The sequence below is a fragment of the Streptopelia decaocto genome (assembly GCF_964273445.1).
Source record: "Streptopelia decaocto genome assembly, chromosome: 26".
NCBI classification, from domain to species: Eukaryota; Metazoa; Chordata; class Aves; order Columbiformes; family Columbidae; genus Streptopelia; species Streptopelia decaocto.
Window position 1 is genome coordinate 1,803,458 of NC_138681.1, and position 15,504 is coordinate 1,818,961.

At 60.3% G+C, this 15,504-nt stretch overlaps 2 protein-coding genes across 3 annotated transcripts; both read left to right on the plus strand.

Annotated features, from left to right (window-relative positions):
• The first annotated feature begins 58 nt into the window (after positions 1–58).
• On the plus strand, positions 59–7,914 carry LOC309450303 (methanethiol oxidase-like). The gene is made up of 11 exons (XM_082073102.1): positions 59–86; positions 1,956–2,068; positions 2,222–2,407; positions 4,187–4,307; positions 4,463–4,645; positions 5,090–5,268; positions 6,385–6,463; positions 6,558–6,679; positions 7,180–7,272; positions 7,399–7,517; positions 7,638–7,914. Exons 1-11 carry the CDS (start codon positions 74–76, stop codon positions 7,798–7,800), a joined length of 1,371 nt encoding a protein of 456 aa, XP_081929228.1. The 5' UTR covers positions 59–73; the 3' UTR covers positions 7,801–7,914.
• Positions 7,915–9,637: 1,723 nt separating this feature from the next.
• On the plus strand, positions 9,638–14,241 carry RFX5 (regulatory factor X5). Of its 2 annotated transcripts, none has more exons than XM_082073064.1 (10): positions 9,638–9,803; positions 10,826–10,956; positions 11,240–11,273; positions 11,578–11,660; positions 11,816–11,941; positions 12,105–12,221; positions 12,378–12,459; positions 12,799–13,003; positions 13,101–13,198; positions 13,285–14,241. In XM_082073064.1, exons 2-10 carry the CDS (start codon positions 10,838–10,840, stop codon positions 14,197–14,199), a joined length of 1,779 nt encoding a protein of 592 aa, XP_081929190.1. In that variant the 5' UTR covers positions 9,638–9,803; positions 10,826–10,837; the 3' UTR covers positions 14,200–14,241. The 2 variants fall into 2 exon arrangements, with proteins under 2 accessions (XP_081929190.1, XP_081929191.1); XM_082073065.1 differs by having other exon boundaries at positions 9,640–9,803; positions 12,802–13,003.
• The last annotated feature ends 1,263 nt before the right edge of the window (positions 14,242–15,504 follow it).

Here is a 15,504-nt window from a genome sequence, read left to right on the forward strand (position 1 = left end):
TCTGGTGGTTTCTGTTCTCGCCGCAGGAGGGTGCGGAGCGTGCGGTCCCGGCTTCGCCTCCCCCCTGGACGCCATGAGAGGCAAGTGTGGAACTGGGGGCGTTTCGGGGAAGATTAAAGCGACGCTTTTATCCATCAACCCCGTTCTCCCAGAGGGTTCCCAGCCAGCCTTGGGGAAGCCGAGTTTTGGTGTCCGGCCCGTCCCGAGGCCAAATATCGATGGCAGGATCAGAACAAACCTCTTCAGGTGTTACGGTGGCACCTGCGGCTGCTCAAAGCCGAGGCCGACATGGGCACCACTGCCTGGAGGTCTAGAAAGGTTTACAAAGGTCTAGAAAGGTTTACAAATGTCTAGAAAGGTTTATAAAGGTCTAGAAAGGTTTACAAAGGTCTAGAAAGGTTTACAAAGGTCTAGAAAGGTTCGTAAAGGTCTAGAAAGGTTTACAAAGGTCTAGAAAGGTTTATAAAGGTCTAGAAAGGTTTACAAATGTCTAGAAAGGTTTATAAAGGTCTAGAAAGGTTGACAAAGGTCTAGAAAGGTTTACAAAGGTCTAGAAAGGTTCGTAAAGGTCTAGAAAGGTTTACAAAGTCTAGAAAGGTTTACAAACGTCTATAAAGGTTTATAAAGGTCTAGAAAGGTTTACAAACGTCTATAAAGGTTTATAAAGGTCTAGAAAGGTTGACAAAGGTCTAGAAAGGTTGACAAAGGTCTAGAAAGATTTATAAAGGTCTAGAAAGGTTGACAAAGGTCTAGAAAGGTTGACAAAGGTCTAGAAAGATTTATAAAGGTCTACAAAGGTTTACAAAGGTCTAGAAAGGTTGACAAAGGTCTAGAAAGGTTTATAAAGGTCTAGAAAGGTCTAGAAAGGTTTACAAAGGTCTAGAAAGGTTTACAAAGGTCTAGAAAGGTTTACAAAGGTCTAGAAAGGCCCCACGTTGCAAAACCAGACGCTATCTGCTTGGGATCAAACCCAAAGGTCCCACATCACCTCTGTCCCCGTCTCCCACCGTTGTCCCTTCCTCAGCATTTCCCAAACCAGTTTTCCCTGCCGGCGCTCGCTTTGGCAATAGTTTATCCCGGCACGACCCCACGCGAGAGCCGAGTTTTGGTGTCCGGTCCGTCCCGGGGCCGAGCATCGATCGCGGCATCACAACAAAGCCTTTCGGGTGTTTCGGCGGCTCGGGACGGGTGGCAGCGCAGCGGGGCACCGGTGGCTGCCCAAAGGAGGTTCGGTGGGAATGGATGGGCTGGACTGACAGGTGTCACTTGTGCCCCTGATTTACCTCCTTACTGACTTCTCACAATGTAAATACTGGCTAAATTCTCCCATGGGTCTCCTTCGGACATTTTCTTTCTACAGTTTATGCAGGGTCTGAAATTCCTCCCTTGTTTTTATATCCTTCAAAGGTAGAAAACCGTTTTTGCTGTTAATGATCTGAAATGTCATTCTCTGTCTGCAATATACCATTTTCTCTCTTTCCCCCACACCCTTTGCAATGTTCCCATGTCCTATTGCAATACTACTCAGATGCTCTACCCTGTTAACCACAAAACCCAACAGGTCGAATCAATTCTTTGCCGGCCAAACACTATGCAGGTTTAGTCGAGAAGTTCACAGCATAGCTGGACTGTATTTATGGTTTATGCTGGACACACAAAAATTATTTTCCTAATGGCTGTATCTATATCTGAGGCTCAAGCTTGTATTTAAGGCCAAATTCCCTCCTTACAGTAATGCTTTAGATACTGGTCCATGTCATGACTCGCATCTGGAGCAATCCAGCTGCTCACCAGTCAGCCAAGCACCCAGAGAGGCAGCAACGTAGAGGCCACCAACAAATGGTATAGATACAAGAGGCTTAAGCCACAGCCAAGCTGGTCCCAGCGGCCACGAGGACGGGAGCTCTTGTACCATCACTTATTCTGATGCTCGTGCACCGTTTCCATCTTGTAAGGTCCCCGGGAGGAGATCATATACGTGCCGTGCATCTACAGGAACACCGGGAGACAGAAACCCGACTTTCTGGCCACGGTGGATGTCGACCCCGCGTCCCCGCGCTACTGCCAGGTACCAAACGCTTCATCTCGGTATTAAACCAACCGCTTGGTGCTCATTCCCCAAAGCTGCTGACGTGGTACCAAACCCTGATGATTATCTCGCCCTCCCCAAGACCTTGAGCCTTCTCGTGCTTGGGAAACGTATGTAAAAACCCCCTTGCAGGTGATCCACCGGCTGCCCATGCCCAACGTGGGGGACGAGCTGCACCACTCCGGCTGGAACACCTGCAGCAGCTGCTTCGGGGATGTCACCAAGAAGCGCAACCGCCTGGTCCTCCCCAGCCTCATCTCCTCCCGCATCTACGTGGTGGACGTGGGCACCGACCCGCGTGCCCCCCGGCTCTTCAAGGTACCTCGAGCTGCGGCTGAGACGCGGGAAAGGGGCTGGAGCGCAAGTGTGATGGAGCGGCTGAGGGACCTGGGGGTTCAGCTGGAGAACAGGAGCTGAGGGGAGACCTTCTGATCTCTGAACTGCCTGAAAGGAGCTTGGAGCCAGGGGGGGTCGGGCTCTGCTCCCCAGGAACAAGCGCCAGGAGCAGAGGAAACGACCTCAAGTTGCGCCAGGGGAGGTTGAGGTTGGATTTAGGAACAATTTCTTCCCCAAAGGGCTGTGGGGCATTGGAACAGGCTGCCCAGGGCAGTGCTGGAGTCACCATCCCTGGAGGGCTGGACAGACGGACACGAGGTTCTCAGGACATGGGGCAGTGCCAGCAGTGGGGAACAGCTGGACTTGATCTTAAAGCTCTTTCCCAACCAAAATGACTCTGTGGTTCATGATCATGGAAGGGTTTGGGTTGGGAGGGACCCTCAAAGACCATCTAGTCATGGGCAGGGACATCTCCAAGAGACCAGGGACATCCAACCAGATTGGGGACATCCAATCAGATCAGGGACATCTCCAACAGATCAGGGACATCTAACCACATCAGGGACATCCAACCAGATCAGGGACATCTCCAACAGATCAGGGACATCCCACCACATCAGGGACATCCCCAACCAGACCAGGTTGCTCAGAGCCGCATCCAACCCAACCTGGGGTGTTCTCAGAGATGATTCATCCACCACCTCCCTGGGCAACCTGGTTTTCCCACCCTCAGCATCAAAAATGGAGTTTGGAGATGGGATCTTGGGGATGATTCTTCCCCAAAGGGCTGTGGGGCATTGAACAGGCTGCCCAGGGCAGTGCTGGAGTCACCATCCCTGGAGGGCTGGACAGACGGACATGAGGTTCTCAGGACACAGGGCCCCCCAGTGCCACCCCAGTGTCTCCCCAGCCACTTGGGGCGAGTGTGGCAGCCGTCCCATGTGCCGGCATGCCCGGTAACGCGGGACCGGGCACGTTTGGCCCTGCTGGCTACACGGCAAGTCCCGTCTTGAGGTCCGGCAGGAGCTGCCGCGCTGTGCTGGCTTGACTGAAAACGGGTTAATCATCCTCATGCGGTTACAAACCTTCCTTTTCCATCGCTCGTTATTTGGACTTAGTCTGAGAGCAAGAGATCCCAGCCCAGCACAGTTAATGTGTTGAATTGCTCTGCTCTGAGAGCCAAGGACACTCTGAGCTCTGCCCACAGGGGTGAGGCAGCGAGGAAGGGGATGGACGGACAGAGCTGGACTGACACCCACACCGAGCAACCAGAGTGTTCCAGCCCATTAGCATCATGCTGATTATTTAAGAGTGGGGCCTTCCAGTTTCCGGCTCTCTCATCTCTTTGCTCTTCTTGGCGCAGCCGGAGGAGTTTTGGTCGGGACGTTTAGTTGGGCCTTTTGCCATTTTGCAGAGGCCTCTGGGCTTTTCTGCCTCTTTCCCTCTTTTCTCTCTCTGGGATGGGCTGTGGGACCAGGGGCCGTTTCCTGGGACTGGCTGCTCAGCGTGTTCATGAGGAATTGCCTCGACTATCTTTTATTTCTATTATATATATATATTTACTAGTAGTGCATTAGTATTTTGTTATTTTATTAGACCTTGTTTATCTCAATCCGGTTCCTCCCTTCCCTTTGGATTCTCTCCCCTATGGGGTGAGCGAGTGGCCGCGTGGCCGCGTTGCCAGCTCGGGTTAAACCGCGACACCCGCTCACCCCGGCCGGGCTGGCACGGAGCGGGTGACGGCGTCGGGGACTCTCGCAGGTTGTCAACCCCGAGGACGTGTTCTGGAGGTGCGACCTGGGCTACCCCCACACCTCCCACTGCCTGGGCAGCGGCGAAATCATGATCAGCACCCTGGGAGACCCAGCTGGCAACGGCAAAGGTACCCCCGACCCCCCAGTCCCCCCATGGACGGGTCCCCACATCCCGGAGGCTTCACCCAGTTCTCCCAGCACCGTGTTGCTCCATCACTGCGTGGTTTATAACTGTTGATGCGGGTGATTTCCTCGCCCCCGATGGGTTTTGTTTCTGCGTCAGGTGGGTTCATCCTGCTGGACGGGGACACCTTCGAGGTCAAGGGGAACTGGGAGAAAGGGGACAAGTGCCCACCGATGGGTTACGACTTCTGGTACCAGCCGCGCCACAACGTCCTCATCAGCACCGAGTGGGGGATCCCCAAATGCCTGGGGAACGGCTTCGACCCAAACGACCTGAAGAAAGGTGAGAAAATGGTTGTTGAATCCTCCGGGAGGGAGACGCGGCGAGAAAGCCACATTTCAACACTTGCAAGGGAGACCCGATGCCAACGGGTGTAGATTAAAGTGTCCAAGACAATTTGCTTGCCAAACAAATTTCACACCCATTCCTAGAGGCCACATGGATTTAAACACAACCAGCCCGGCCCTTGTGCTGCCAACACGCGAGTTCAGCCCAAGACTGACCCTAAACGCTGCTGTTGAGCTGGACCTGGGCTGGGATTTGGGCTGCAGAGGTGAAGCCCCAGCTCAAAGCTCAAACTGCCCTTCCCAGCCCCGAACCAGCGAGATGGTCCCCGTTGGGTACCGGGCGGGTTCCAAAGCAACCAATATGTGGTGGTGCTGAGGACTCACCCAAGCTCAACGCACATGTCCCGGAGACCCCTCAGCACCCTGTCCCTCCCCCCAGGGCGCTACGGCCGCCGGCTCAACGTGTGGGACTGGACCGCGCACACCTACGTTCAGGCCATCGACCTGGGCGAGGACGCGGCGCCCCTGGAGATCCGCTTCCTGCACAACCCCGAGGCGGCCGAGGGCTTCGTGGGCTGCACCATCAGCAGCGCCATCCACCGCTTCTACAAGACTGAGGTGCGCACGTGCTCCATAGGGCTGGGGGAAATGGGGGTGCTGCCCCCGCGCAGCATCCTGCATCCCAAATCCCTAATCCTGCATCCTGCATCCCTCATCCCCCATCCTGCATCCCAAACCCTGCATCCTGCATCCTGCATCCCACATCCTGCATCCCAAATCCTGCATCCTGCATCCCACATCCCCCATACTGCATCCCAAATCCCACATCCTGCATCCCCCATCCTGCATCCCAAATCCTGCATCCTGCATCCCACATCCTGCATCCCAAATCCCACATCCTGCATCCCAAATCCCTAATCCTGCATCCCCCATCCTGCATCCCAAATCCTGCATCCTGCATCCCACATCCCCCGTACTGCATCCCAAATCCTGCATCCTGCATCCCCCATCCTGCATCCCCCATCCCACATCCTGCATCCCGCATCCCAAATTCTGCACCCTGCATCACAAATATTGCATCCTGCATCCCCCATCCTGCATCCCAAATTCTGCACCCTGCATCCCAAATCCCACATCCTGCATCCCCCATCCTGCATCCCGCATCCCAAATACTGCACCCTGCATCCCAAATCCAGCATCCCAAGTCCTGCATCCCTCATCCCCCATCCTGCATCCCCCATCCCGCATCCCTCATTCCCCATCCCGCATCCCACATCCCCCATCCCGCATCCCCCATCCCACATCCTTCATCCCTCATCCTGCATCCCGCATCCCACATCCCAAATCCTGCATCCTTCATCCCCACACACCCAGAACAGGAGCAGCCGTGGGGGCACCTCCCCAGACTTGTCCCAACTGGCAGGAGCTGAGGCTGAAATGATCTAATTTAATTTAAAGGCGGTTTATTTACGCCTTTGTTGTGGGTTTGCAACAGCCCGAGCAAAGTTCCCAGCTGCGTCTAACGACCCGGTGGGTGAGGAGGGGGGACAACTTCCCTCAACCCAACTAACCGAGCTGGAAAAATAGCCAAGTTTTTAGCCCCCAAAGCCCCTCCGCGGGTCCCGGAGCCCGAGATGAGGTTTCCCACCGCTCCCAAAGCGGCGCCTGCCCCGGCGTTGGGTTTCACGCTGCGCTGAGCCCGCGGGGCCGTGCCCTGTCCCGTCCCTCCCGCAGTGTGGAACCTGGGCAGCCCAGAAGGTGATCCAGGTCCCCAGCAAGAAGGTGCAGGGGTGGCTCCTCCCGGAGATGCCAGGTGGGTGCATCCCCGCGGAGACGGGTCCCCGGTGCCCCCGGTGCTCCCGGTGCCGCCGGCTCCTTTTGCAGCTCTTGTTGTCCCCTCCCCAAAGGTTTCATCACCGACATCCTCATCTCGCTGGACGACAGGTTCCTGTACTTCAGCAACTGGTTACACGGGGACGTGCGCCAGTACAACATCTCCGACACCCACCGGCCGCGCCTGGTGGGACAGGTGGGGCGGCCGCAGCTCCCGCGTGTGTTTCCTCCATTTCTCGGGGGGTTCAGCACGGAGCAATGAAGATGCTGGAGGGAGTGGAGCATCTCCCGTGTGAGGAAAGGCTGAGGGAGCTGGGGCTCTGGAGCTGGAGAACAGGAGCCTGAGGGGGGACTCATTGCTGGGGATCAAGATGGAAAGGGGCAGTGTCAGGAGGATGGAGCCAGGCTCTGCTGGTGACAACCAGGGACAGGACAAGGGGCAATGGGTGCAAACTGCAACACAGGAGGTTCCGCTGGAAGATGAGAAGCAACTTGTTGGGGTGAGGGTGGCAGAGCCTGGCCCAGGCTGCCCAGGGAGGGTGTGGAGTCTCCTTCTCTGCAGACATTCCAACCCCTGGACACCTTCCTGTGGAACCTCAGCTGGGTGTTCCTGCTCCGGGGGGTTGCACTGGATGAGCTTTCCAGGGCCCTTCAACCCCCCACATCCTGTGCTCCTCGCTGTCTCCACCTCTGCAGGTCTTTGTGGGCGGCAGCATCACCAAGGGGGGACCCGTGACCGTGTGTGAGGACGAGGAGCTGCCGAGCCAGCCGGAGCCCTTTGTCATCAAGGTGAGCGGGTCCTCATGCTGCTGCTCCGCTGCATCCCGCGCGGTGCGGGTGACATCCCGTGGGATGCGGGTGGCAGAGCTGTCCCTGTGCCCCACACCCTCCAGCAGCACCTCTGTCCCCTCCCAGGGGAAGCGGGTGCCTGGGGGACCCCAGATGATCCAGCTCAGCTTGGACGGGAAGCGGCTCTATGTCACCACGTCCCTCTACAGCGCCTGGGACAGGCAGTTCTACCCCGACCTCATCAAGTAAGACAAATTCCAATTATTAACCGAGGGCGCTTGTACGAGCGGGAGGTGCCGACCCTGCGGCTGGGGGACGGAATTTGGGCGGCTCCTGAGAGGTGTCCCCGCTGTCCCCCCACCCAGGGAAGGCTCCGTGATGCTGCAGCTGGACGTGGACACGGAGCGGGGCGGCCTGAGCGTCAACCGCGGCTTCCTGGTGGATTTTGGGCGGGAGCCCGAGGGGCCCTGCCTGGCGCACGAGATGCGCTACCCCGGCGGGGACTGCACCTCCGACATCTGGCTGTAGCCACCTCCGGCCTCCCCGCACCCCAAAACCCCCCTGTGCGTGGGCTCGTGGGCTCCACGCACTCAGCAAACCCCGAGAACCGTGCACCCCGTGCGCGCCTCAATAAACCCGGAGGGCTCCATCATCCTCCTCTGCTCTCGCCTGTGATCGTTTTTAACCCGTTCTCAGGAGCCGCAAACCAGGGGTGTGACCGGAGCGGGGGCCCTGAGCTGCCCCTCGTGCGGGGCACAGGGTGTGCTCCCCAAAAACAAACCTGGTCTATGTGCTGGGAGCGGGAGCCGCTGGTTTGCAGCAAGAACATGCTGTGCACACATAGTGCACTCGTGTTGCACACGCACACTGCACACAATGTGCACACATATTGCACACACACTGCACATAATGTGGACAGACACATTGCACACACACTGCACACAACGTGCACACACACTGCACACAATGTGCACACACTGCACACAATGTGCACATACGCATTGCACACGCACTGTACACAGTGTGCACGCACACATTGCACACAATGTACACACACACATTGCACACACGCTGTACACAGTGTGCACACACTGCACACAATGTGCACGCACACATTGTGCACACACTGCACACAATGCGCACACACACTGCACACAATGTGCACACACATTGCACACGCACTGCACACAATGTGCACGCACACATTGTGCACACACTGCACACAATGTGCACACACACTGCACACAATGTGCACGCACCCATTGCACACACACTGCACACAATGTGCACACACACTGCACACAATGTGCACGCACCCATTGCACACACACTGCACACAATGTGCACGCACACTGCACACAATGTGCACACATGCTGCACACAATGTGCACGCACCCATTGCACACACACTGCACACAATGTGCACGCACACTGCACACAATGTGCACGCACTCATTGCACACACACTGCACACAATGTGCACACATGCTGCACACAATGTGCACACACATTGCACACGCACTGCACACAATGTGCACGCACACTGCACACAATGTGCACACAACACATTGCGCACACACAGCACACAACGTGCACACATGCTGCACACAATGTGCACACACACTGCACACAATGTGCACACACACATTGCACACATGCTGCACACAATGTGCACGCACACATTGTGCACACACTGCACACAATATGCACACATGCTGCACACAATGTGCACACACATTGCACACACACTGCACACAATGTGCACACACATTGCACACAATGTGCATGCACGCATTGCACACACACTGCACACAACGTGCACACATGCTGCACACAATGTGCACACACATTGCACACACACTGCACACAATGTGCACGCACACATTGCACACACGCTGCACACACGCTGCGCACAACGTGCACACACATTGCACACACACTGCACACAACGTGCACACACATTGCACACACACTGCGCACAACGTGCACACGTACACCGTGCACACCCGCGGCGCGCACGCACTGTGCACACACGCACCGTGCACACGCGCATCTCGCAAGCGCACGCGCACGTGCGGGCGTCGCGCGTGCACACGCCCCCTGCACAGCGCACGCCCGCACGTCACGTGCATGCACACGCATTGCACACGCATTGAACACGCACCGGCTCGTTTACGCTCTCACTTCCTGCTCCAGCCCCACCAATCAGAAGCCTGTTACTAGGCGAACTTCAGCTCGCTCGCGGCCACTCAGGAGACCCGCCTCGCTTGTATCCGGGTAGGAAAGCCAGAGCAGCCAATCGCGTTTAAGGAAAGAGCCGTATCCAGGCGGACAGGCGGCTCCACGACCAATCAGAAAAAAAGCGTCCGGCGGGGCCCGCGGGCGCGTCCCGGTGGGGCACAGCACTTTCGGTTCCTGTTGCGCGGGGGGCAGCGGCACGTGGCGGGGAGCGGGCCGAACCGGCGGGAACCGGAGCGAACCGGCGGGAACCGGCATGAGGCGAGCGGGGCCCCGGCTGTAGCCGCCCGCAGGTGGGTGCGGGTCGAGGCGGGGGGCGCTCCGGTCCGGTCCGGTGCGACACCGGCCCCGCCGGGCGCGGGCCGCGCTGTCCCGGTCCCTTGTCCCCTCCCCGGCAGTTGCCACCGGCGGGGCTGCGCTCGTCCTCCGGGAACCTGCCCTCCTGCTGTCCCATGTCCCTGGGGACCTCCTGGTGTCCCGTGTCCCCACATCCCCCGGGGACATGTCCTCCTGGTGTCCCATGTCACCACACCCCTTAGGGACATGTCCTGCTGGTGTCCTATGTCCCTTCGCCCTTAGGGACCTGCTCTCCTGGTGTCGCATGTCTCCAGGGACGTGTCCTGATGTCCCATGTCCCCACATCCCTGGGGACCTCCCCTCCTGCTGTCCCGTGTCCCCACACCCTTGGGGACCTGTCCTCCTGCTGTCCCTGTTCTGGCGACATGTCCTCCTGCTGTCCTATGTCCCCACACCCTTGGGGACCTGCCCTCCTGCTGTCCCATGTCACGACACCCTTGGGGACCTGCCCTTCTGCTGTCCCATGTCACCACACCCCTGGGGACATGTCCTCCTGGTGTCCCATGTCACCACACCCTTGGGGACATGTCCTCCTGGTGTCCTGTTCTGGTGACCTGCCCTCCTGCTGTCCCATGTCACCACACCCCTGGGGACATGTCCTCCTGGTGTCCTGTTCTCCTGCTGTCCCATGTCTCGACACCCTTGGGGACCTGCCCTCCTGCTGTCCCATGTCCCCACACCCCTGGGGACATGTCCTCCTGGTGTCCTGTTCTGGTGACCTGCCCTCCTGCTGTCCCATGTCCCCAGGGACCTGTCCTGCTCTCCCATGTCCCCACGCCTTGGGGGACCTGCCCTCCTGGTGTCCCATACCCCACACCACTGGGGACCTGTCCTATTGTCCCCACCGTCCCCATTGATGCCAACAGCCCCGCAGGTGCCCCCTGGGCACTTTCCAGCTCCGAAGGGTTTGTCCTCCCCCTTTTTTAAGCCACCGTTTTGTTCTCTCTCCTCCTGGCAGGATCCCAGCGCCATGGCTGACGACGACCTGAGCGCCCGAGCCACCAAGAAGGGAGATTTGTCACCCGGCGGCACCCGGGGCGGCGCGACCGAGTCGAGCACGTTGCTGCAGGGGCTGCAGGGCACCATCTCGTAAGGGCAGCGCTCGCTCTCCCCGGGGCAGCCCTTCCCGTTAGTCTGAGCGTCACCCCGCGTGGGTTAATTTAATAAGGTTCATTAATTTGCAGCCGCGGGGACCGAAGCGTCGCGGTGCCTTGTGGCTTCTTGCGCTGCGGAGCGGCGCTTGGTTTGGGTGCAAAAATGAGTTTGGGGCCGATGGGTTTGGTGCAGCCCCCCCGGAGGGAGCCGGGCGGGTTGGGGGGTGGCCCGGGTGTCGTCCTGCTCCGTGCTAACGCCTTTTGTCTGTCCCGCGCAGCAAATCCGTGCAGAACAAAGTGGACGCCATCCTGGTGAGTGTCCCCGCCACACGGCGTGTCCCACCCCTCGCTCAGAAACGCGGTGACGGGTTCTGCCGGAGCCCATTTGCTGTCACATCACAATCTGGCTGCGGGGATGAGCCCCAAGAAATTGGGGGACAACCCTCCCCGTCCCCTCGAGGGGCAGCTCCTGTCCCCTCATGCACCCAGTTCCCTCATGGGCTGACAAAGCCACCCGTGGGTTATGTCGTTAAGAGGGTAACGAGTTCCTGATTTTGGATCCTTAACCTTTGTCTCTGGTCCGTTCTCCCCCTCCCCGTGGACCCTTTGAGCGCAGCAAGATGTCCAGAAGTTTTCGGACAACGACAAGCTCTACCTCTACCTCAAGCTGCCGTCGGGGCCGAGCCTGGGGGAGAAGAGGTGGGTGCTGGAGCCGCCTCGGGGACAGCGGGGGCTGTAGGGTGATGGCGGGTGACACCGATGGCGAGAGGCCGGGGCAGAGATTGCTACGCTCTGCCTCCATCCACGCTGCTTTTTCCCTGATTACATATTTCTCTCGGGCTCCCCCGGAGCAGCGGGAGCCTGGACCTGAGCTCGCTGAGCACGGCCGAGTACATGCACGCGTGCAACTGGATCCGGAACCACCTGGAAGAGCACACGGACACCTGCCTGCCCAAGCAGGACGTCTACGACGCCTACAAGTGAGCGCGGGGGCAGCTCCGGCACCGGGAGCCTCCGGGTTTGTCCGGGGAGCCCGGTTTGGAGGGCGGCGAGCGCCGGGGGTTGTTTGGGAACAGCCCAACACGGGGAGCACAGCGGGCAGCGAGAAGGGCAGGATGGCGTTAACCGCACTCTCCCCGGCAGGCGATACTGCGACAACCTCTGCTGCCGCCCCCTGAGCGCCGCCAATTTCGGCAAGATCATCCGGGAGATCTTCCCCAATATCAAAGCCCGGCGGCTGGGGGGCCGGGGCCAGTCGAAATATCCTTCCGCGCGCCCGGGAGCCGCTCGGGCTGGCGGCAGCAGCTGCTGCGTCGCCGGGTTTTCCCGTTGCTGAGCCCATCGCGAGCCCGCTGGGAGTCGTGACCGGTCGCGTCCGCGTCGGTGTGACCGCAAAACGCCTTAACGCTGCCAAACGTACTGCTACAGCGGGATCCGGAGGAAGACGGTGGTCAGCCTGCCGCCCCTGCCCAGCCTGGACCTCAAAGTGACCGAGACCGTAAGTCCTGCCGGTGTGGGGACACGTGGGGAGGGGACACCCAGAGGGTCCCTCGGTTCGCTGCTGGGGCTCCCGGATGGTGCCGCCAGAGCTGATTGCCAACGCAACCCCGCGAAACGCGTGGCCCGTGGCCACTGTGTGGCCACCGCCCTCTTGGGCAGGGTAACGAGCCCCCTCGCTCGTTAGGTCTAATGAAGACGCAATGGGGAGGGATGCGCTCTCCAGGAGCACGTTCTGCTCGGTCCCCCAAAGGTTGTGACTCCTCGGGGGGTCACAATGGGGCTCCGCACGCACCGGGGGGTCCTGTCGGTGCTGGGGGGTGACGGCTCGTCCCACCAGCAGCAGTCGGAGCTGGCGGACCTGGTGCAGTCGTACAGCAGCGAGGTGATGGAGGCGGCCTGCGCCCTCACCTGCGACTGGGCCGAGAAGATCCTCAAGCGCTCCTTCAACAACATCGTGGAGGTGGCGCAGTTCCTCATCCAGCAGCACATCATCAGCGCCCGCTCGCCCCGCGCTGACCTCGTCATGGCCATGGTGGTCTCGGGTGGGTGACGGGGTCCCCTGGGGTGCCGCGTCCCCCCTGCTCCGGCCGCCCACGGCGGGGATGTGGGGGTCCCCCTTTGTCACCTGCGCACCCACAGAGCGCACGGAGAAGAGCCACCGTGAGAGCCGGACGCCGACGGCGGGGAAGAAGAACGGGCTGGACGCTGCTGAGAGCGGCGACAGGAGCCAGGGGCAGGTGAGACCCCGCCTGGGGGGCAGCCAGGACCCCTGGGTCCCCAGACCCACCGCAATGTCCCCCTGCCACCACCGCTTTGCCCGCAGACCGAGAGCGGCCCCAAGCCCCCCGTTCCACCCCGGCCAGAGAAGAAGAAGCCCCCGGAGCCCCCCAGGACGGGCAGCAGCCCCCAGGTGAACGCCCTGGTCGCCCGCCTGCCCCTGCTCCTGCCCCGCGTCCCACCGGGCGACCGACCGGCGCTACCCGGTGCCGCCGTCCGCTCCTCCCCTCCCATCCTGGCACCCAAAATCACCGCTGCCCCCCTGGGAGCCACCATGAAGGTGGCCCTGCCGCTGCCGGTGGGCACGGCGTCCCCCTCCCTGCCCCCCGGGGCCAATGGGGCGGCCGGGCTGCTGAGCCAACAAGCCACCGTCCCCATCCTCAACGTGCTGCTGCCCGGCGTGGGCGTCCCCGCCGCCGAGAGCCCCCCGAACCCCCGCGGCACGGCGGGCAGCGAGGGTCCCCAGGACTCGCAGCGCCCCAAGGCCACCAAGCGTCCCCCGGAGCCGGCCGGTGACGCCGCCCCGCAGAAGCGGAGGCGGGGGCGGCCGCGGAAGAGGCCGGAGGACGCGGGGGACATGGCGGAGCTTCGGCGCAGGGACGATGGCGGTGGCTCTCCCGGTGCCACCGGTCCCCTTGGGGACAGCCCGGCCGGGGGGTCCCTGCCCAGCCAGGTCAGCGTCATCCAGGACGGCAGGCCCGGCGCCAAGGTCACCGATGGCTGCAAGTTGGCACCGGAGGAGGGGACAGCACAGAGCCCAGACCAGGCCAGGTCCCCCATGGGAGACACCGGGGGCTCCTGCACCCCCCAGGATGGGGGGGATCCCCCCGCACAGCGTGATGGACACACACAGGCAGGGACTGGTCCTGCTGCTGCCACCTCCCAGCCCTTGGATGTGTCCCCGTGTGTCACCTTGTCCCAGGGGGGCTCGCCAGGGCTCTGTGCCCACCCCGGCACTTAGGGGGTGTCCCCTCCCTTGTCCCTTCATTAAAAAACAAGTGCTCTGTCCGTCCTGTCTGTGGCCTCTAGTGGGGGCGCTGGAGACCCTGCATGGTGGGTGGGGGGTCCTGTGGAGGTGACACCAGTGCCACATCCCCTCCCTGGGGGTGTCAGACGCGCAGGGTGGGTGTCACAGCCCCGGGGGTGGGGGGACACCCTTGGGATCCCTCGGTTTGCTGCCAGGGCTGCAGCGCAAGACGATTTTCAACGAAAAAACCGACGTTTTTGGCCAAGCCCGCGAAGCGCGCGAACTGCGGCCACTGCGCCTGCGTAGCCACGCCCATTGTCACATGGCCACGCCCCCTCTGGTGTGATCACGCCCCCTATGACCACGCCCCTCAATGCGCTCACGGGATCCCAGAATGTCCGGGGTTGGAAGGGGCCCTTGTGGCCAGGAAGCCAATGGGACCTGGGGTGGGTTAGAAGGGGGTGGTCAGTAGGTCAGAGAGGTTCTCCTGCCCCTCTGCTCTGCCCTTGAATAAAGGGTTTAGTTCAGATACTATCAGGATATACTTAGGAAACATATATACATATATATAAAATATATGCAGCCGTAGCACCCTGAGAATGCCTCATCTTGTCTGATGTGGGAAGCTAAGCAGGGGTCGGGCCCGGTCAGTGCTTGGATGGGAGACCAGCTGGGTCCAGAGAGGTTCTCCTGCCCCTCTGCTCTGCCCTGGGGAGACCACACCTGGAATCTTGTGTCCAGTTGTGGCCCCTCAGCTCCAGCAGGACAGGGAACTGCTGGAGAGAGTCCAGCGCAGCCACCAAGATGCTGGAGGGAGTGGAGCATCTCCCGGGTGAGGAAAGGCTGAGGGAGCTGGGGCTCTGGAGCTGGACAAGAGGAGCCTGAGGGGGGACTCATTGCTGGGGATCAAGATGGAAAGGGGCAGTGTCAGGAGGATGGAGCCAGGCTCTGCTGGTGACAACCAGGGACAGGACAAGGGCAATGGGTGCAAACTGCAACACAGGAGGTTCCGCTGGAAGATGAGAAGCAACTTGTTGGGGTGAGGGTGGCAGAGCCTGGCCCAGGCTGTCCAGGGAGGGTGTGGAGTCTCCTTCTCTGCAGACATTCCAACCCCTGGACACCTTCCTGTGGAACCTCAGCTGGGTGTTCCTGCTCCGGGGGGATTGCACTGGATGAGCTTTCCGGGTCCCTCCAGCCGCTCACACTCTGGGGTTCTGGGCTCGCTCGTGTCTCCGCGCTGGCCGCTTTCCCGCAGTTCCCTTCCCCCCCTCAGTCCCCCGGGCCGCCAGGGGGCGCTGT

What these genes read in the sequence shown, in the direction of transcription:
- LOC309450303 (XM_082073102.1), top strand. An exon ending in ACCGCTTCTACAAGACTGAG is followed by an intron (nt 5,269 to 6,384) that starts GTGCGCACGTGC and finishes TCCCTCCCGCAG; the next exon opens with TGTGGAACCTGGGCAGCCCA. An exon ending in CGGAGCCCTTTGTCATCAAG is followed by an intron (nt 7,273 to 7,398) that starts GTGAGCGGGTCC and finishes GTCCCCTCCCAG; the next exon opens with GGGAAGCGGGTGCCTGGGGG.
- RFX5 (XM_082073064.1), top strand. Translation starts at nt 10,838, where the DNA reads ATGGCTGACGACGACCTGAGCGCCCGAGCCACCAAGAAGGGAGATTTG. An exon ending in ACAAAGTGGACGCCATCCTG is followed by an intron (nt 11,274 to 11,577) that starts GTGAGTGTCCCC and finishes CTTTGAGCGCAG; the next exon opens with CAAGATGTCCAGAAGTTTTC. An exon ending in ACCTCAAAGTGACCGAGACC is followed by an intron (nt 12,460 to 12,798) that starts GTAAGTCCTGCC and finishes TCGTCCCACCAG; the next exon opens with CAGCAGTCGGAGCTGGCGGA.